This window comes from Gymnoscopelus microlampas (genome assembly GCF_963454915.1).
Source record: "Gymnoscopelus microlampas genome assembly, chromosome: 18".
In the NCBI taxonomy this organism is placed as follows: Eukaryota; Metazoa; Chordata; class Actinopteri; order Myctophiformes; family Myctophidae; genus Gymnoscopelus; species Gymnoscopelus microlampas.
In genome coordinates, this window is record NC_139955.1 from 918,631 (window position 1) to 940,037 (window position 21,407).

Genomic DNA, 21,407 nt, shown 5'->3' on the forward strand with positions numbered 1-21,407 from the left:
GCTCTCATTCTATCAGCTGTCCACGTCGCTCACAAACGTGTCTCCTCTCCTCCTCCCTTCAGCGCAACAAGTGAACACATTGCTATGTTCCACAAATGTGCTCATTCTTGCTCTACTCCTGCGCTAAATATCTGATCTACAAACATAAAACAGTCGCTGCTTCACGAACCATCTGCTTGTAGATCAGAATCAGATCTGTTGGCCCAGCATTTTAAAACTTCGCGATCTGTAGCGCACACTCTGTACACTGCAGTGAAATGGGTTGCCAAATCGAGGGAAATAAGCATTCAGGTCTATGAAAATGTTACTGCATGCGTTGTGCCCCGAGAAAACACTGGGGCATGAAACCATTGGATTGTAAATGGGGTTTATAGCCGACGCTAATTTGCAACCCCAGTCCCTGGTTAGACCTTTCTATGAATATTTACCTAATAAAAATAATTTACAAAAGGACATGCATGAAGCTCTAATCTAAACAAGTATGAAAAGATATTTATATCTGCAAAGTAACTAAAGTTTTCAAATAATTGTAGTGGAGTAAAAGTACAAGATTTGCCTCTGAGCTGTAGTGGAGTAGAACATTATTACCATTATAATGTAATAATAATAATAATAATAATAATAATAATAATAATAATAGTAATAATAATAAGGGTAATAATAATAATAATAATAATAGAAAGACGTGGAAAAACAAGCCCAAAGTCGCTTATAATAAGCAGACATGGCAACATAGACTCGTTGCGAAGCAGCTGTATGCTCGTCTACGGGCCGCTCTGTGGGGGGTCTGGAGGTGTCAACTACTTGAGTTGAGGGGAGAAAGGGTGAGAACGGTCAATGTAGCCAAAATATAACGGCTGGGATGGTATATATGGTATATATTTCATATTTATAATAAGTTTCAGAAAGAAAAAAAAAACGGAGATGATTTGAAACAAATATTTAGGAAAAGTCATGAAAGGGGAACTCTCCCAGAGCTTCATGAGAGAAGTTAATCCACTTTAAATTCTCAAAATCGGTCAGAATGATGGCTTAGTCATGCAAGTGTTAAGGCAATAAGAAAAAAGAAAAGAAAAATACCCTCCCAAAAAGCGCATCTTCTACAAGAAGTTGTGGAGGGAATACTGGATCGCATCCCAGTATTCATCCAGTGTGCGGACTCCCTGATTATATTCGCGCTTCAGGCGCGTAATCCTCTCCTCCAGGCGCCTCCATTTCCTTCGTTGTGGTGGACGAGCCTCTCCCCTCTCAGCAGCTGCCGTTTGGACCTCCACGAGACGTTGGTGGTCTTTCAGTTGACGCAGGAAAATCCAGAGGGATGGATGTTGCCTCTGCAGTGCTGCGTTCCACTTTTGATGGAAACCTTTGATGAAATACAAAAACGTATTAGTGTATTTCCCATAGTTTTCTGTTACAGTTGCCTATACGAACATGTAATGCATCAGAGCATGTGAGCGGAGCGGAGCGGGTGAAAATGCCGCTCCGCGCTCCAGGGGGCTGAAATGCCGCTCGCTATTCGCTCATGTTAAACCCCCCCGCGCTCCGCTCCCCGTCGCTCCTCACTCACGTTTGATTTGCGCAAATCTTGCTCCACGCTCCGCTCAAACCGGGTCGCTCAACAGTAAAAAAAAGAAAAGAAAAAGAAAGTAGAAATTCTAATGACATCTCGGTGCGCTGTGCACTGCGGATGTCTGTGTGTCTCTGAGTCCGTGCGACCGGGCATGCTCAAACATTCGGTGCGCGGCCCCCGCGAGGGCAGCCTGGAGCGGGAGGCGGTCCTCGCTCTGAGTAGCGCTCCAACCTTTTTATAACCAGCTCCGCGCTCACGTCAAAATCGCGTCGCTCCGCTCGCGCTCCGCTCCGCTCACATGCTCTGTAATGCATTAAAACATTTATAATGAAAGGGTGCACCATTTCCTTTTTTTTATTTTATTTTTTTAACACTTTAACATTTTATGGCAGCCCTTGGATAATAAAATGGTCAGTATCTCATAACGAGATAATTCTCAAATTACAATGTGATCATTCTCTTACAATTGGAGAATTATGTTTTTTTTAAGACATGCAAATGTATCTGTAAATGCCATGATCATACTGTTAATACGAGATAATGGTAATTGGTAAATCATTAATAATTAACTACTCAGAACTTTGCCAGTAGGCTAACTATATTATTTGTATACCTTATTGTAAAGTGTTACCCAAACTTCTTACCTTCAACGTAGTTGTTGGTGCGGTTGTCGGATGTCCTCCTGAAAACGTTCCACAGCCGTGGAGGGAACTGGCAGTTGTCTTGGATGTAATTGCGCTCCAGGTACTGAATAAATTCAGCCAGCCTGGGGTACCGCCGTCTCACCCGAGCAGTGTGCGCCGATGCTGCATGGATGAGAAAATTCTGACGCACCAAGGCCAGAGGCAGGTACCCCATCGCCATGAATCTGTGAATGCACCGGCGCACACTGTCGTGCCTCCGGTATGGCCCTGCAAGGCCAAGATCCTGAACCCGCCTCCATAGGCTCTGGCAAAAGTGGAAATAACAGGCCGATGGCCGACTGTTGGGCAGCTCTGTCTGGATGGCCAGCAGTAGGGAACTTTCGAAGTCCGTGATGATGCGCCTAGGTCTCCACGGGTGCCCTGTCACGCGACGCACCCTGCGCTTCACATGGGCCAGGATTTGCCTGTACTGGCCGACGGTTTTTCCGGTCACCAGGCACATCACTAGTGGCACAACTCTACCCAGATATTTCCCATGGATGGTGACAAACTGCTGGTAGGGTCTGGGGCAACTTTTGAATGTGCCATCCATGTAAACATCCTGGCACCTGCTGAGCTTCTCAAAATTGGATCGCACTGCAAAAATCAGAACCCCCCAGCCATTGTCCTGGTGCGACAGAAACTGCCTCCCACGCCATGTCTCGGCCCACTCATGTTCTATACGAACATCATCCACGTGGTGGGGAATAGGAGGGACAAGGGCCGCCCGGGTCCTGTTCAGTTTGGACCGAACCGCGTTAAACTCGGGCACCGCGTCGTCATCCTCAGCATCCCGAACGACCTCATCGTAGACCCTCTTCACAGGCCTTGAGGGGTCAGGCCACGACCATCTGTTGTTTGATGGCGCTGGATTTTATCAGGCCCATTTCGCTGGGGTGGTCGTGCTCTGACACATTGAGGATGTGGATATCTACTCCTTCCTCGTCCAGGTCAAAGATCTGTGTATGCAGATATGCGCTGCACCCCTTCCTCCAACACCGCCAATATATTTTTTCCCCCTTAGTTTTGTTCTTGGTGTAACGGTACCCGTCATTAACAAGCACCTTCCCTCCGCGATTCCCTGGCTGGATGGATGCCATGACTGTATTTTTTGATGAAGAAGAGATTGATTGCCACGAGGTGCTGTCCTTATAAAGGCTACTAATTAATAGAGGTGGTGTGCGTAAAAGTGATTGCAAAACAGGTGGTGTGCGTAAAAAGTGATTGCAATACAGGTGATGTGCGTAAAAGTGATAAGGTCATTGCATTAATACAGGTGATGTGCGTAAAATTGATAAGGTCATTGCATTAGTACAGGTGATGTGCGTAAAAGTGATAAGGTCATTGCATTAATACAGGTGATGTGCGTACAATTGATAAGGTCATTGCATTAGTACAGGTGATGTGCCTAAAATTGATAAGGTCATTGCATTACAGGTGATGTGCGTAAAATTGATAAGGTCATTGCATTAGTACAGGTGATGTGCGTAAAATTGATAAGGTCATTGCATTAGTACAGGTGATGTGCCTAAAATTGATAAGGTCATTGCATTAGTACAGGTGATGTGCGTAAAATTGATAAGGTCATTGCATTAATACAGGTGGTGTGCGTAAAAGTGATTACCAAAACGTATAGTTCTACGATATGTTTTACTGGATGCAGGCTTGGCTGTTACAGTAATGCGGATGGTTTGAGATGACGACGCGGCGCGGTGCACCTGGGGGGTGGCGCCTCCATCCGGAGGTGGTGCACACCATCTGGGGCCGCTTCGGCAGGGCAGGGGTGGACCTCTTTGCCTCAGAGGCATCGACCCACTGCCCGCGCTGGTTCTCCCTGGCGGAGACGACCAGCCCTCTGGGTCAGGATGCGCTGGCGCACCCTTGGCCGGAGGCGCTCCTATACGCCTTTCCGCCTCTTCCTCTGATACGTCAGATCCTTCAGAGAGTCATGCTGGAGGGTCACACAATACTGCTGGTGGCCCCCTTCTGGCCAGGGAGGACGTGGTTCTCCCTGATCCACAAGCTTTGCCGCGGGGCGCCATGCCGCCTCCCCGACAGGAGAGACCTGCTCTCACAACTGGGAGGTTGGATCCTGCATCCCGAGCCTCGACGCCTTCAACTGTGTGTCTGGCTACTGAAGGGCCCGAACCGCTGTTGAGCAGCTGTGCAGGGCCGGTCAGGCACACCATCTTAAACGCAAGAGCGCCATCCACCAGGCTGCAATATGACAACAGGTGGAAGCTGTTCCCCGACTGGTGTACGGGTCGGAACGATGACCCAGTGCACTGCTCCGTGCCTACCATCTTGGAGTTCCTACAGTCCTTCCTGGGTAAGAGCCGATCTCTCTCGACCCTAAAGGTTTATGTGGCAGCCATTTCGAGCCGAGACGCTAAAAACTTCTTGAGGGGGGCTCGGAGGCTACATCCTCCGAGAGCCCCGAGAGCCCCAGCATGGGACCTGACCACTGTATTGGATGCCCTATGCGGGCCTCCCTTTGAGCCTTTGGCGCAGGCAGGGCTGAAGTGGGTCTCTCTTAAGACCGCATTCCTCCTGGCGATTTCCTCCTGGCGATTTCCTCGGCGAAGCGCGTCAGGGAGTAGCACGCCCTGTCCGTTAGCGAGTCCTGTCTGAGGTGGAACTCAGACGGGTCAGGTGTCACCTTATGGCCGAACGCAGCCTTTCTCCCTAAAGTACTGTCGACTGCGCACCTCAACCAGCCCATAAGGCTGGCCCGGTTCAACCCTCCGCCTGCGGAGAGAGCCGACAGGATGGAGCTGCTGTGCCCTGTCCGGGCCCTGAGGGCTTATATCAGAGCAACCGCCCATACTCGGCGGTCTGAACAGCTGTTCCTCTGTCACGGCGGCCCTAACAGAGGGTGCGCGCTTTCCAAGCAGCGCCTGTCCCACTGGATTGTGGACACAATCAGCCACGCCTATGGGGCAAGTGGCCGTTCCATCCCACCCGGCATACAGTGCCACTCCACCGGGAGCGTCTCCACGTCGTGGGCCGCCCTGAGAGGGGTACCCTTGGAGGACATCTGTGCCGCTGCCTTATGGGCGTCACCGGGCACGTTCTCTAGATTTTATAGGGTGAATGTTGCCACTCCCCATCCACTGGGCGTGGTCCTCTTGCCAGAGTCCGGTTCTACCGTCTAAGGTTTGTAACCAGGATTCCTCGCTCTATTCCTATTGCTACTCATACCAAACGAGTCGTTTGGTATGAGTCATTCAGTGCTTTAAGCACCGCCTCTGGCGGTTAGCAGGGACGAAATAGAACGATAGTTACGTATGTAACTACGGTTCTATGAGTCCCGAATGACCGCCAGAGCACTCTGTCGCTCAGAATCCTCGTGTTCACGCGAGAAGATTCTGTAGGGACTGACCCCCTGGTGACACCGGAAGATATAGCCTCTTCCGGTTCATCCCGGGGTCACAAGTGACGACGTTGGTATACGTACTCGAACTGTGCATGCGCGAAGGGAACCATTCAGTGCTTTAAGCACTGCGTCTGGCGGTCATTCGGGACTCATAGAACTGTAGTTACATACGTAACTATCGTTTTACTTTGTCCTAAAGCTGCAACACTGAAATGTCTGTGTTGTGTTTTATTGTGTTGTAATGTGGTGTGTTGTGTTGTGTTGTAATGTGTTGTGTTGTGTTGTGTTGTGTTGTGTTGCGTTGCGTTGCGTTGCGTTGCGTTGCGTTGCGTTGCGTTGCAATGTGTTGTGTTGTGTTGTGTGTATTTCCACAGTGTGGACACTGTGCTGAAACAAGTGACTGACAGCACAGACATTAACCAGAGGATTCAGCAGATGACTGACAGGTGAGATAATAAATAATAAATACTTTGTGATTTAACTTCATGTTAATAATTAAATTCATCATAAACCTGCACCTTGTATGCAATACATGTACTGAACTGTGTGTGTGTGTGTGTGTGTGTGTGTGTGTGTGTGTGTGTGTGTGTGTGTGTGTGTGTGTGTGTGTGTGTGTGTGTGTGTGTGTGTAACAGAGTGGACAGTAAGCTGCAACAGCAGACAGAAACCATTGACCAGAGGATTGAGAAGATGACTGACAGGTGAGATGACAATGACGTCATGTCAATCACTACTATTGCGGCTGATAACAATGAAAGTTCAGCCGGCAGGCTAAGCCAGGGAGATTTAAAACTGTATAAAAGAAAAGAAACGTGCATTAAAAGATTCCAGTTCCAAACGAATGCTCAAGTTTAAAAATGTTTACTGCAGTGTGTCACCAATTATTACAAGTTACAATAAATAAATATGTAATAAATATGTAATAAATGTGTAATAAATATGTAATAAATATGTACACAAAATAACTTGAACAGTGAGCAAATAACAAAAGCGGTCAACAAAATATAACTCTCCCAGCTCACCCCACCTCCATGGTCAAATCAGCTTTAGAGTGGTGGTCAATCAATCAATCAATACATCAATCAATACATCAATCAATCAATCAATCAATCAATCAATCAATCAATCAATCTGTGTGTGTTTTGGCAGAGTGGACAGAATGGAAAAAGAACAACAGAAACAGCTGAAACAACTGACTAAACAACTGACTGAAACCACAGTCAACATGGAGCAGAGACAGAGAGCTTTGGAGACCAAGGTAACGTCCAGATGTTGATTCAAACCTCTTCTCTCCTCAGTGTCTGTTCCTACGGATAAGCATTGTTCTGTTTGATCTGTAATGAATCCTCATAGAACACTTTACTACACATGTTGTCCACCGTTCTGTCACAGAGTTTTATCATTTAAACCTTTATGCTGTTCTTACTGTGTGTGTCCACTAGGTGGAGAATGCTCTCAGTCAGATCTTGGAGGCTTTGACCAAACCCCGCTCAACCTAAACATCCTGGAGGTTGTGGGTTTGAATCCAGCGCCGTGCGTCTGCTTTGTGGAGCGTCTACGCCAACATGACTGACCTGTGTTCTGGAGAGGAGGAGGAGGAGGATTTTAAATCCTTGTTTAAAATGTATGGATCTTTTCTTTTTCTTTTTTTTAACTGGTTTTGGGAATTCTATTTTGGAAAAACTATAGCTTTTATTGTGAAACATGATGTCTGTCCAAATGAGTGAAGTGCTCCTTTAAGCACAATAAAGTGGGCAAAGTGACCTTAAACCAGATGGGGGTCCCTGCCACGACATATCTTCAGATGGGGGTCCCTGCCACCACATATCTTCAGATTGGGGTCCCTGCCACGACATATCTTCAGATGGGGGTCCCTGCCACGACATATATTCAGATGGGGGTCCCTGCCACGACATATCTTCAGATGGGGGTCCCTGCCACGACATATCTTCAGATTGGGGTCCCTGCCACGACATATCTTCAGATGGGGGTCCCTGCCACGACATATCTTCAGATGGGGGTCCCTGCCACGACATCTCTTCAGATGGGGGTCAAAATAGTATCAATCTAGTGTCCCTGAAAAGAAAGCGTGTGAGAACCCCTGCCTTATAGAAACCATTTGTGCTTCAGTATATAATCTGTCTTCTCCTCACAATCATGTTATCATCAGTGGTGGAAAGTAACTAAGTACATTTACTTAAGTACTGTACTTAAGTACAATTTTGAGGTATTTGTACTTTACTTGAGTATTTCCAATTTCCAATGCGACACGTTGTGAGCTTGTAGATCTGCTATTTTCAAACATTTTAGTACTTTGACTTTTTCGTATATTTTGATGCCAATACTTTTGTACTTTTACTCAAGTAACATTTTGAACACAGGCCTTTTACTTGTAACAGAGTATTTTTGTATTGTGGTATTGCTACTTTTACTTAAGTAAAATATCTGAGTACTTTCTCCACCACTGTTTATATAAACCATTTGTGCCTACGGTATGTAATCTGCCTTCAACTCACAATCATGTCATCATTATGTTTGATTATCTGTATTATTGTATTCAATAAGATGACTTTAATAAAAACCATAAGCATGAGTGTTTTTTATGATGTTTTGTCATGAGGAGAATGTTGTAATCTTTAAAAGAAAAAGACAAGAAAAAGAAAATGATCTGAAAACGTCATTTATTTTCAAATGGAAAAAAGCAGATCTACAAGCTCACAACTTGTTGGGGTGCGACGTGTTGTGGGCTTGTAGATCTGCTATTTTCACCATATTTGAAATAGGACTGAAGCAGATGAAAAGTGTGAGTCCATAAGAGTATCTTCTCAGAAATGTAGTAGAGTTAAAATATCTGAAATGTAGTGGATGGAAAGAAAGAAAGAAATACTCAAGTATATGATCTTTACTGTCCAACATTTGCCACCAGAAGCAGGACGTGTGTCTATTTGCTAAAAATGGAGTTTAAGTTACAATGGGTTTGTAGGAAGGGGAGCATATGTCTGATAAAATGAATATCAAAGAAGGAGAGACACTGCTACTTGCACATTTCAAGAGAACATTTATTTAAAAAAAAAACGTTTCGGTCATGTAGAGCTTCCCCCCTGATCGTTTGATTGGTCACCAGATAATTCGACCCAGGACAATTCGCCCAGCCGCGAATTTGAGTCAGCTCGACCCGACCTGACCGGGTCGAATTGTCCTGGGTCGCTGAGTGAGATGTATATTTAAGTAGTATATAATAGTATATAGTAAGTGTATAGTAAGTGTATATAGTAAGGTAGTAGAGTACAAGGAATTATCTGGTGACCCTGTGATTGGCCAGTACTCACTTTGAGTGGCAGTTGGGGAAAACGCAGTCAGTGGGGCAAACGCAGTCCCCACCAAGAATATTTACTATTCTGTCCCTGTACCGCGTAGGCGGATTTTATAGGGGGGCAGGGGGTGTTTTTTTTTTTCAATATTATTATTATTATTATTTTATTAATTATTTATTAATAATTAATTGTGAGACGTAAATCTGAATTCTATATGTTTTGTTTTGTAATAAATACATTTTAGAGTAGTCATGACTCATGTGACATGATTTTCGTAATGACTTGAGACGGAAGTGGCCAGTGGGTCTTACAGCAGCCAGCAGGTACCTTATTGTGACTGTGACCCGGCTAGGCTCTTCCTGGTTTCTACCTCATGTGTCCCTGTTACCTGTAATTGATCATTCATTTAAACTCAGCAAATAAACATGGATATCCGTCGATTCATGAAGCGTCCAAATTCTGACAACGCAACAATAACACAAGAACTGCGGCCGCCTGACCCCAGCCACCAGCAGCCGGTACAAACAACAACAAGCCCCCCCCCACCGCAGCAGCAGAGTTGCCGGCGTCGAGGCCCCCTGCAGAGCCGGAGAGAGCCACCGGCTTCGAATGCTATCAATGCATTGAATGGGAGATTATCACGTTTTATCAGACCATTGAATGGGTGAAGTAGGCGAGCTACTGTCTACCCCGCGATTTGTCAGACCATTCATTGGGCGTAATCAGGAGCTACTGACCTACCGACGGAGGCGGAGCAGTCCCCACAACAATATTTACGATTCTGTGCGTATCGGTACATAACTCGAACGGCGCTGAGTAGGCACAGGCGAGCGTCGCACCGCTCCGGACGGCAACTCGGTCGCCTTAGCTCCCTCGGTGGCCCGTCGCGGGGCTCCAGCTCGCATGAGACTGCGCGCCTCCGTCATGGTCCGAAACCAAAACAACCAAAACCAAAACCGAAACTGAAATATTTAAGTCATCTCCGTCGGTAGGTCAGTAGCTCCTGATTACGCCCAATGAATGGTCTGATAAATCGCGGGGTAGCTAGTAGGTCGCCTACTTCGCCCATTCAATGGTCTGATAGAATGTGATAATCTCCCATTCTATGCATTGATAGCATCCGAATCAGGTGAGAGAGCAGCCTCTCCACCGGCAGAACAACCTGCACCGTGTCCGGGGCCATCGGTGGATGATCTTAGGGAAAAACAATGCGGTCCGAAGCAGCCGATTTTATCAAAATTCCCCTCTTTCTACTTATTATTACAAGAAGCATGCCTGGATGGAGTATTTGGTGAGAAAGGATGCTGTCTTTTGTTTTGCATGCCGGCATATCCACAATGACAGCAGCGTGGAGGATTCATTTCGTAAGGGAGTGAGTGACTGGAAAAAACTGGCCACTAAACTGGACAAACATGCAATATGCAAGGCCCATAAGAGCTGCATGATTAAATGGGAGAACTTTAAAAGGAGTGCATCTTCAAGCTCTATTGCAGCTAAACTATCAGAAAGTCATAAAGCTACAGTTGAGAAGAACAGATCTTATCTGTGCAAAGTTGTTGATATTACTAGGCTATTGTCTAAACTTGGATTGCCTTTCCGTGGCCACAGGGAGGGAAAGGAGTCAGACTCAAGGGGCAACTTTCTTGAGGTGTGCAGCTTCTATTCTAAGTATGATAAAGATTTTGCAAGCATGCAGTCAAATTATTTTAATTGTACAAGCCCAGATTTTCAGAACGAAATAATTGGAATATGTGCATACTTGGTTTATGCAGAAATTGCAGAAACAGTGCAGGATACTGGGTTTTTTGCTATTATGGCAGATGAGGCCAGGTCTTCTAAAACTGAACAATTGTCAGTTTGTTTAAGATATGCAGAGCAGCTTGAAATCAAGGAGCGTTTTCCGTGTTTTATTGACTGTTCAGCATCTCGCGATGCAGCTGGGATTGTGGACGCTATGAACACAGGACTGGAGATGGGTGGTCTCAAAAACATCCCAATTGTTGCTCAGAGTTACGACGGTGCCTCCGTAATGTCGGGTCACATTTCAGGCGTGCAGCAGTGCATCAAAGAGACGTACCCTTACGCAACGTACATACACTGCTTGGCACACAAACTAAATCTAGTGCTTGTGGAGTGTTGCACTGTCAACCACAGTGTGAAAACATTCCTAAACGTTATTGATAAACTGTACAATGTATTTGCACAACCGTCAAATCACCACAGATTTATTGAAGTCCAAAAATCGCTGCACATGAAAGAAACAGAAATTGTACAGCCTAGTGAGACAAGATGGGCATGCAAGTGGAGAGCTGTGCATTCAGTTAAAACCCACTACTCTGCTATTACAGGGTGCCTCAAAGAAATTAATGATGAGGGAGGAAGATGGTCTGTTGATGCCAGTGGCCTTTATGAACACATGACAAGAATGTCATTCATTACATGTCTCATTGTATTTGAGGACATACTGCGTGTGATCCATGTTACGCACAAGGGCCTGCAGTCCACCAACTCCACACTCTCTGAAGCTGCTGCGCTCACTACCAATCTGAAAGCGCACTTCAAATCTCAGAGGCAGGGCGATACGTGGAGCGAAGTGTGGGAATCAGTGAAAAAGTTCTGCCAGGACAACAACCTGTCTGTACCTGGGGATGATGCAACTCAAACTCCTGGCCCCACACCCACTGCAGCCAAACGAAAACGGACCACAAGACCCCCCACCTCCCTCGACAGTTTCCTGATAACAAGGTTCAAGGTTCAAGGTTCAAGTTTATTAGTGTCCCCGAGGGGCAATTTGGTTTGCAGCATATAGCATCAGTACAGTACAACAACATTAAAACAGACAGTAAAAAACAGTACAAAACAGAACAGTACAAAAACAAACAAAAAGAACGAGAAATAGCCGTAATAGGCCGAAAAAACATCAAACAAACAAACACAAGTACTGCCGTCGTCTACGTGCTGCCGGTCGCTGCGTGCGCATGCGCCCTAGCTCGACTAATGGACTTTGGGCCAAAGAGAAACAGATGAAAGTGCCACTGAAGTGACTGTGACAATGTTCAGAGGGTGACACACACACACATGGACTTCGCCAACACTTATATTTCCCTGTATTGGATACCCTCATCAACGAACTGGACAGGCGATTCACAGGAGAGGCAATAGAACTTGCACAGGCATGTGGAGCAGTGTTTAAATGTGACAAAAATGGAATAGAACCTCTCCTGGAAAAATACGCACAGCCACTGAAAATTCACCCTGTCCTTGTTGGAGCTGAGATGGATCTTGTCAAAGCCTGTTGTGACACTCCTGTTTCACTTCCTTTCACTTGGGTGCAATACGTTAGTCCGACAGCGCATTCCTCCGACAGCGCAGTGCTCCGACATTAAACAGTAAACCCGAACCAAACCCGCACCCTAACCCTAACCGCACGCGGATGCCACATAGTCGGAGAAAAGGTCTGTCGGATTAACGCATGCCTCCCCTTTCACTTGATCATCTTAAAAAGACTGTTACAAAAGAAAACTATCCGAATCTGTACAAGATGCTACAGTTGGCACTGACTCTGCCCATTGGATCTGCCACTACAGAGAGGAGTTTCTCTGCCATGAGGAGAATTCAAAATTGGCTGCGGTCAACAATGGGAGATGCGAGGTTTTCCTCACTTGCTATTCTGAACATTGAGGATGACATAACAGCAAAACTGTCACCTGAGAAGATCGTGGACATATATGATGGACGCAAAAAAGGCGTTTACTTCTACACTAGGTAAGAAGACAAGTCAGTCAGCATTATTACAGAGGATACTGACTATACTGTATGTGTGTGCGCGCGCCGCGCGGCTGCGCAACGTGCGCGTAATCATTTGGTCATAGGCTGTGCTTAGTTGTGCGCTGATGTGTATGATAAACTACTGTATGTATACTAATACCTAGTATATACTGTATGTGTGACAGATGGTGGTGGTCTGTAACTGTTTTGAGTCGCTGTATTGTATATGGTATAATGGCAGAGTCCATACATTGTATTTGTATTGTTTTATTTGGTACAGTAAACGTGGTCTGGTGGAGCAGCAATATGTTGTGTGGTCCCTCTTTTCTATTCCCTTTGTGTTTGCCACTATGATTAAGACGCGCACTGTTGCGCAGTAGTTGGGAGTCGGATCTACTGTACACTTTATGGAGTAAATGTTTTGTACTGAATTAATTAACCAAAGTAACCGAATTAAAGTCACAAACCCCCCCCTCAACCCGCCCACTATTTAATGATAATCAATATCATTAAATAGTGTGCCCATTTAAAGAATAACTCTTATATATATTAATCAATATAATTAAATAGTGTGCCCATTTAAAGAATAACTCTTATGTTGTTATGCTCATCTGGAAAACGGAATTCTTCATAATGGATTAACAGTTAATAAATACATAAATAATATAATTAATACATAATAATTCAATATAATTAATATAAATTTCATAGATTTTTTTATTTGGATTTCATAGATTTCTATGCATTTCAGGAGTTTGGGGGGCTGGCTCCCCCAAAAGAATGAAATAACCCTAACAACCCTAACAACCCTAACCCTAAAACCGAAATAAAGTAACAAAAAAAGTAACTTTATCCGCGGGAAACCCGTAAAAAATCTCTCGCGCGCGCACGAGGGACCCCCCCAGGGCTAATGTGAAACTCCGCCTATGCTATACCGGTACATAACTCGGACGGCGCTGATTCGACTAGCAGACCATCAGCTGGTCGTTGCGGGCACTCGCGCCTGGAGGCGCTCGGGCGCAACTCCTCAGTCTCAAGGTCTGCTGAGTCGGCGCGCCTCCGTCATGGTCCAAAACTATACTTTATCGGCGAAAAAAAGAAGTCCGCGGATGACTGAAAAAGTTTTACCCCAAGCTGGAGTCGAACCCAGACTACCAGTGGTAGTGGGTTGGGAGTCTAATGATTAGCGAGGTGCGGGGGGGGGGGGGGGGGGGGGGCGGGTCGAATTGTCCGGTCCAACGGGTCGAAAGCGGGTCGACCTGACCGGGTCAAATTATCCTGGGTCGAATTATCTGGTGATCGTTTGATTCATGCTTTAAAAACTAATGAACAACCTTTTCGGGTGTCTAGTAATCTGTCTCAGAGGGGGGGGGGGGGGGGAGCGGGGAAAAAAGTCCTTCTGGAGTTGCTTGGTGATAAAGACTTTAAAGGGACTACACCATGAATTTTAACTTTTCCTTCTTTTTTTGTGTGTTTTGGTCTCCCCTACCTCTCTTCTATCCCCAAAAATACCCCAGTTTGAACACTCAGGCTATCACAGCAAATCTGTGGTTTTCTGTAAATTGGTCTCAAAACAGCCCTATGTAAATTTAGGCCATTTGAAAATAGCAGATCTACAAGCTCACAATACGTCGCATCGCGACGCATTGTTAGCTTGTAGATCTGCTATTTTCAAATGATTTTTATGCATGTTATACATTTGAAAACTTGTGAAATGGGACATTCTGCATAATGAGTACTTTTACTTTTGGTACTTTCAGTATATTTTGCTGCCAATACTTTTGTACTATTACTAGGGTGAATTTTGAATTCCGGACTTTTACTTGTAACAGAGTTGTGTGTTTGTTTGTGTACTCGTGTAGTTGTGTGTGTGCGGGTGCGTGCGTGCGTGTGGTTGCCATGGAGATAGTGATGCAGCAGCTCGTGCAGCAGAACAACAAACGGTGTCTCGAGACGGAGGGGAGGAGCCACGAGGAGCCGGTAGGATGATGCACTATTATGATAATATTATTATTATTAATAATAATAACATCATTAATTATAATAATAATAACCAGTGGTGGCAAAAGTACTTACATGTTTTACTTAAGTAAAAGTATCAATTCTGCAATATAGAAATACTAGAATTAAAAACGTGCTTGAGTAAAAGTACAAAAGTATTGGTATCAAAATGTACTTTTGATACCAAGTATACTCTTGACTACCAAGTACTCTTGAGTACCAAGAGTTCCACAAGTTTTCAAATGTATAAAAATCATTTGAAAATAGCAGATCTACAAGCTCACAATGTGTGGCACCGGCAGTCCGGCACCGCGATGCATTGTGAGCTTGTAGATCTGCTATTTTCAAATGGCTGAAATATACATAGGGCTGAAGTGGTTTTGTAATAGTAAACAAAATCTTCAAAGTAACTATTAAGTAAAGTTTTCAAATAATTGTAGTGGAGTAAAAGTACAATATTTGCCTCTGAGATGTAGTGGAGTAGAAGTAAAAGTATTGGAAATTGGAAATGCTCCAGACATTCTTTGAATAGGCAACATATAAACTAATATGGATACAGAAGGGGTTAAAATCAAGCCCCCCAGAGTTGCTGAGAAACATTGAAGGTGCCACCCCAGTGGCCAACGCTGGAACTGCAGGCGGGGAGAAATACATGCACGAGCAACATACTGAGAGATATTTATATATATATATATATATATATATATATAGATATAAATATGTAAACATATTATACATAAATACATATGCATTTACATATACATAGGCATCTCGAGTGTATTTAATAAATATCTCGCGTTCAATCCTTGACACACGGGCTGCCGTAGAACGCAAAAAGGACACTAGTGCACGTGCTCATAACTCTATGTGTGGTCAAAATCGAACCAATAATTCTACTTCCGGCAGGCTTCCGGGTGCTTCAAAACGCCACTGAGCACATTCATTGAAACGATAGCTCCAGCCCCCCCCCCCCCTAAAACATAATCATCAGGTATTATGGTTATACTAGGAGGAAGATTTTTTTTAGTGTACACAAATTGTTAAAATTATGTTTTTATGTGGACACGTCTCCAGTTCATTAAGTATACCTGGTTCTCACCTTAGCCCCTCCTCCACCACCTTAGCACCACCCACCTGTCCTAGTCCCCCCTCCTCCTCATGCCCACACCTGTTGTGTTATGATAATGAGGGGGAGGGTACAATTTTACTAGGGGTGTCACGATTCACTTACCTCACGATTCGATTCAAAATCGATTCCTAGGGTGCCGATTCGATTAAAATTGCGATTCTGCGATTAATTGATATTCGATTCGATTCTGCGATTTATTGCGATTTTCTAGGGTGCCGATTCGATTAAAATTGCGATTCTGCGATTTATTGCGATTTTCTAGGGTGCCGATTGGATTAAAATTGCGATTCTGCGATTAATTGATATTCGATTCTGCGATTTATTGCGATTTTCTACCCCAAATCACTTCAATGCAGCCAGATCATGTCAGGCAGTCTTTCTGACACTGATTTCAGACAAATTGCCAGTGAAAAAGGTACTAACTTATTTAAAAAAAAAAAAAAAAAAAAAAAAGTTTTTTTTTCCAAAAAATCGACTTTTATATTTTGATTCGATTTTTAAAATCGTGGCATTAAGAATCGCGATTTATTCATGAATCGATTTTTTTTGACAGGCCTAAATTTTACTATGTCACTAAAGTGCTGTTTTTCTATTGGCACGTTTGACCCTCAAGGTTTCAGCCTCCAGGAAGAAACTCCAAATAGTCAGAGAAGACATAAAACACCATAAAAACACCACTGGGGGGCTTAATGAAGTTACATCAGCCTCATAGACACATGAAAAACAGAAAAAGTGCAAAAAATGGCACCACCTATTTAAGGTTAGAGGTTAGAGGGGGTTAGAGGGGTCGGGGTTAGAGGTTAGAGGGGGTTGGGGTTAGAGGGGTCGGGGTTAGAGGTTAGAGGGGTCGGGGTTAGAGGTTAGAGGGGGTTGGGGTTAGAGGTTAGAGGGGGTTAGAGGTTAGAGGTTGGGGTTAGAGATTAGAGGGGATGGGGTGTGCTGAAACCAGCGCACCCCGAAACAACAGGTTGAGAATTGATTGCGTGAAACAGTCACCTGTGAATCCAGTCTCAATGTTGGTAAACAAATGATTGGTCTATAAACACATTTATCTGGGGACCCCCTGGAACCCCCCCAAGGACCCCTGGGGGTCCCCGGACCCCACTTTGAGAACCACTGAGGGCTTGGGTTCTTTGAGATTAAACCAGTTAGTGGTTTTAGAACGTTGGAACGTTGGAACGTTGTCGTTGCAAATAACGTTTGTTTTTAGACCATGTCGGTTTTAGAATATCTCTAAATCTTTCCATACATCTTTTATATTGTTATATGAGACTAATTATTCTATATTTTTCATAAGACTGATATCTAATTATTTTATATTTTCCATTAGACTGATATCTAATTATTTTGTATTTTCCATTAGACTGATATCTATTTATTTTATATTTTTCATAATACTGATATCTAATTATTTTATATTTTCCATTAGACTGATATCTAATTATTTTATATTTTCCATAAGACTTTGTTATTGTCATATCACACACCACTAATTGATTGATTGATTGATTTGTTTACAGAAGCGTCTGTGTGTCACTGGGGGGGCGTGTCGTCAGAAGACAGACTGGCCAATGGAAACTTCCTGCTCCGTGACATCACAACATCACTGGCCAATGGAAATGTCCTTCCCTGTGAGATCATCACAACAACAACAACAAACAAACAACGAAGGTTACGAAGGTAACCTCCAATGTGGGTATCACTCCGCAGCGGAGGGATACATTCGAGGTAAGGATTAACTGATTCACTACCGTGCGCACCTGTGCGTGCGTGGGGGTGTGGCCTCCCCTATATAGGCACACCACACCCACGCGCGCCTGCTTGAAGAACATTTCGAGGCGCCTCAAGCACCACGACAGGATTGGAGTGATCCAATAGGGTCACATAACCGTGGTTACCTTCGTAACCTTTGTTATGTTTCCCATCATTGGGGTATGTGGGTATAGAAGTACCCGATTCACCTGGTGGTTGAGGTAGGAACAGTCAGGCCAACAAGAAGGCTGAAAGCATAGAACCTACCCCGAACTGGCCGCCTCGTCTGTGAGGTCAGGAGGAGCTGCCCAGAACTGCCGACACCACTGCATTAGGTGTCGCCACGTTGATATTATAAAATCTGGCAAAGGTGGCAGATGAGGCCCAACTGGCTGCGGCACACACCTCAGAGAATGGAACCCCCCGCAGGAGGGCTCTAGATGAGGCCATTCCCCTGGTGGAATGAGCCACCACACCAACTGGCCCAGGCCTACCAGCCAGACCATATGCCAACTGGATTGTGTCCACAATCCAATGGGACAGCCTCTGCTTAGACAGACTTGACCCCAGCACCCGCACTGCATAGCACACAAAGAGCTGGTCTGTCCTGCGCAGCGACTGCGTGCGACTCACATATGCTTGCAGAGCCCTTACAGGGCAAAGCACACTGGGAGCAGACCCATGCCCCTCCCCGTCTGCAGATGGGGAGAAAGCAGATAGAGACCAGGGACTGTTGACGTACCCCTCAGACAGGACCTTCGGCAAGAAGGAAGGATTTGGTCGAAGAACCACACTCCTCCGGTCAGGCCCCATCTGGAAGCACTCAGGGCTTACTGAAAGAGCATGCAACTCACCAACCCTCTTGGTGGAAGTGATTGCTAGTAGAAAGGCCACCTTCAACGAAGCAGCCTCGAGGGTTTCGAATGGAGGCCTAGTAAGGGCTGACAAAACAATGTCCAGATCCCAGCGTACAGCCGCCTTAGCTCTGGCTGGACGCAGACGTCTGGCCCCCTCCATGAACCTAGAGACCAAGGGGTGTCTCCTCACCGAACCCTCTGGAAGCTGGACATGACCAGCAGAGATGGCTGCCCAAGTACACCCTCACAGTGGAGGCAGACAATCCCTTATCCAGACAGGATTGCAAGAACTGCAATATGGCCTGCACATTGCAGAATTCTGGGTCCAGGCTGTGCGCTGCACACCAAGAACTAAAGATTCGCCAGCGCAAGTGATATGCTGCATTAGTAGAAGGAACACTGGCTCCCTGCAAAGTAGCTATCACCCCCTCTTGAAGGCCTAGCTCTGACCACTGGCGCCGCTCAGGGGCCAGGCCCACAGATTGAGCCGCCGTGGTTCGGGGTGCCACAGGGTCCCCCCGGCCTGCGAGAGCAGGTCGGGCCTCAGGGGCAACTGCCATGGAGTCCCTGCAAGGAGAGACGACAGGAGACTGAACCACGGGCGCCTCGGCCAAAACGGGGCAATTAGTATCAACCACTGCAGGGATCAAGGGAATTGGAGGAAAAGCATATAGCGGTTCCTCTGGCCAGTCGTGGGCCAGAGCATCCAGTCCCAGGGGTTCCGGAGGCCCCGTCACTGAGAACCAGAGGGGGCACTGAGTGTTCTCTGAGGCGGCAAAGAGGTCCACTTGGGCCTGGCCAAACCTCATCCACAGCTGCTGCACCACCTGAGGGTGCAGGCGCCAGTCCCCCTCTTGCGGCCCTGCCCTCGAGAGCATGTCCGCTGCTGTGTTGTGAGCCCCAGGAATGAACGCTGCATGTAGAGAAGCTAGATGCGCATGAGCCCACAAGAGCAACCTCTCTGCCACTCTGTGCAGACGGGGAGATCTCACCCCCCCCTGGTGGTTGATGTAGGCCACCACTGAGGCATTGTCTGTCCTCACCAACACATGTCTGTCCCTTAGGGACGGGAGGAAACTCTGAAGAGCCAGTTGCACTGCCCTGAGCTCCAAGACATTGATATGTCTGTCCAGCCACGGGGCCTTCCACTGGCCACTCGCTGACCTGCCATTGTGCACTGCTCCCCAACCTGCCAGGGAGGCGTCCGTGCACACTAGCTCCCTGCGACACATCCTGTGCAGCTCCACTCCTTGCCGTAGAAAGGAGCGTGAGTGCCACCTCGACAGCGCCCTCAGGCACTGTGCTGTCACCACAAGGCGACGATGTCTGTGTCGTTTCGGGTGAAATCTGTGGGAGTTGAACCACAGTTGTAGAGGCCTGAGATGGAGCAGGCCTAGAGGAACCAGCAGTGAGGCCGCTGTTAGCAAGCCTAACAGACGCTGGCACTCCCACACTGTCACCTTCTGACCACGCTGAAAGCGGCTCAGGAATGAGAGGATCGTCTCTACCCTTACCTGTGGTAGAGACGCCCTCATTGTCTGTGCATCCAAAGACATACCTATGAATGTCACAGCCTGGGATGGAGTCAAGTGACTCTTCTCGTGGTTCAACACCAACCCCAACTGCTGTATGTGGAGCACAACCTTGTGTGTGGCTAAATTCGCTTCCTCCTCGGAGTGAGCGCAAATTAGCCAGTCGTCCAGATAGTTTAGTATAGTCAGACCTCCGGCTGCCAGGGGCGCGAGGACTGCCACCATGCATTTGGTAAATGTCCGTGGCGCCAGCGCAAGCCCGAAGGGAAGGACCATGAATTCGTAAGCCGTCCCTTCGAAGGCGAACCGGAGGTACTTCCAACAGGATGGATGGATGGGAATTTGGAAATACGCATCCTTCAAGTCGATCGTCGTGAACCATAGGCCTTTCGACATGGCCTGAAGAACACGAGCTGGGGAAAGCATACGGAACTTTAACCGCTTTAGCCAGCGATTCACCCTTCGCAGATCGAGAATAGGGCAAAGCCCCCCGCCCCTTTTTGGGAATGACAAAATAGGTCGAGTAGAACCCACCTAGCCGTTCTAGCGGCCGTAGTATCCTGATGGCGTCCTTGTCCAGCAGTACGGATATCTCCTTCCGTAGCACTTCCCTCCTCAGGGGGTCGGCCACTGTCGTAGGATGGATACCCGTGAATGGAGGCGGCCAGCCTCGGAATTGGAGTCTGTACCCTTGGAGCATGGTAGAAAGAACCCATGGGGACTCCACCCGCTCCTCCCAGATTGCCCTTTGGGCCTGGGAGAAGCGGCCGAGGCCGGTGACACCGTCAGGTTGACTACTGTGGCCCGCCCCCCCTAGGAGTGGCGCGTCTGGGCCTTCCAGTCTTGTTGCGTCCCCGACGACGGTCCTCCTCTCTGCGCCTGTCGACTCACCTCTGAGCCGGGTTAGGTGGCGCAGCCTGGGGCTGCCGAGTAGGCAAGGACTCTGCAGTCCTCCTGGACGGTGGAGGGCCACCTCGGTCTTGTCGGCCTGTCCTGAAAGGAGGGGCACGGGCCCGAGGTGGAGTTATGAAATGTTTCAGGGTCTCCCGATCCTAATTTGATATTTTATGAGAAAACGGCCAAAAATAGCTAATAAAGTCCACGTATTACATACAATATCTATACATCAACTGTCATACCTGAGCATTTGATTAATATACATTTTATCAATTATCAATTGAGCATTTGATTAATATACATGTTATCATAAACAATTGAATGTTTGTTAACTTGAAATGCAAAATATAAAGCAAAAGTTGTTACTTTAGTTGACAGAAGTATCGAGGCAGCTTACATAATTGATTTCCAAATGGAAGATAAATTGCACAACAGCCAAAAAATACACCACCACATTAATAGTGTTTATGTCACATCTCTTTATTTATAGGGTTTTTACAATAATCACCTCCTTTGCATTTGCAGTAC

General features: G+C 46.3%; 1 protein-coding gene across 1 annotated transcript in view; it reads left to right on the plus strand.

The window, feature by feature from the left end:
• LOC311033458 (transient receptor potential cation channel subfamily M member 5-like) overlaps positions 1 to 7,213 on the plus strand; it is a gene marked incomplete at its 5' end in the record, with an annotated part of 47,159 nt that extends 39,946 nt beyond the window's left edge. The window contains 4 exons of the mRNA XM_084040969.1: positions 6,004 to 6,075; positions 6,265 to 6,330; positions 6,779 to 6,887; positions 7,072 to 7,213. Coding sequence (XP_083897095.1) covers positions 6,004 to 6,075; positions 6,265 to 6,330; positions 6,779 to 6,887; positions 7,072 to 7,128 — 304 coding nt within the window. The 3' untranslated portion in view covers positions 7,129 to 7,213. The remainder of the gene's footprint in view (positions 1 to 6,003; positions 6,076 to 6,264; positions 6,331 to 6,778; positions 6,888 to 7,071) is intronic.
• Positions 7,214 to 21,407: the final 14,194 nt, after the last annotated feature.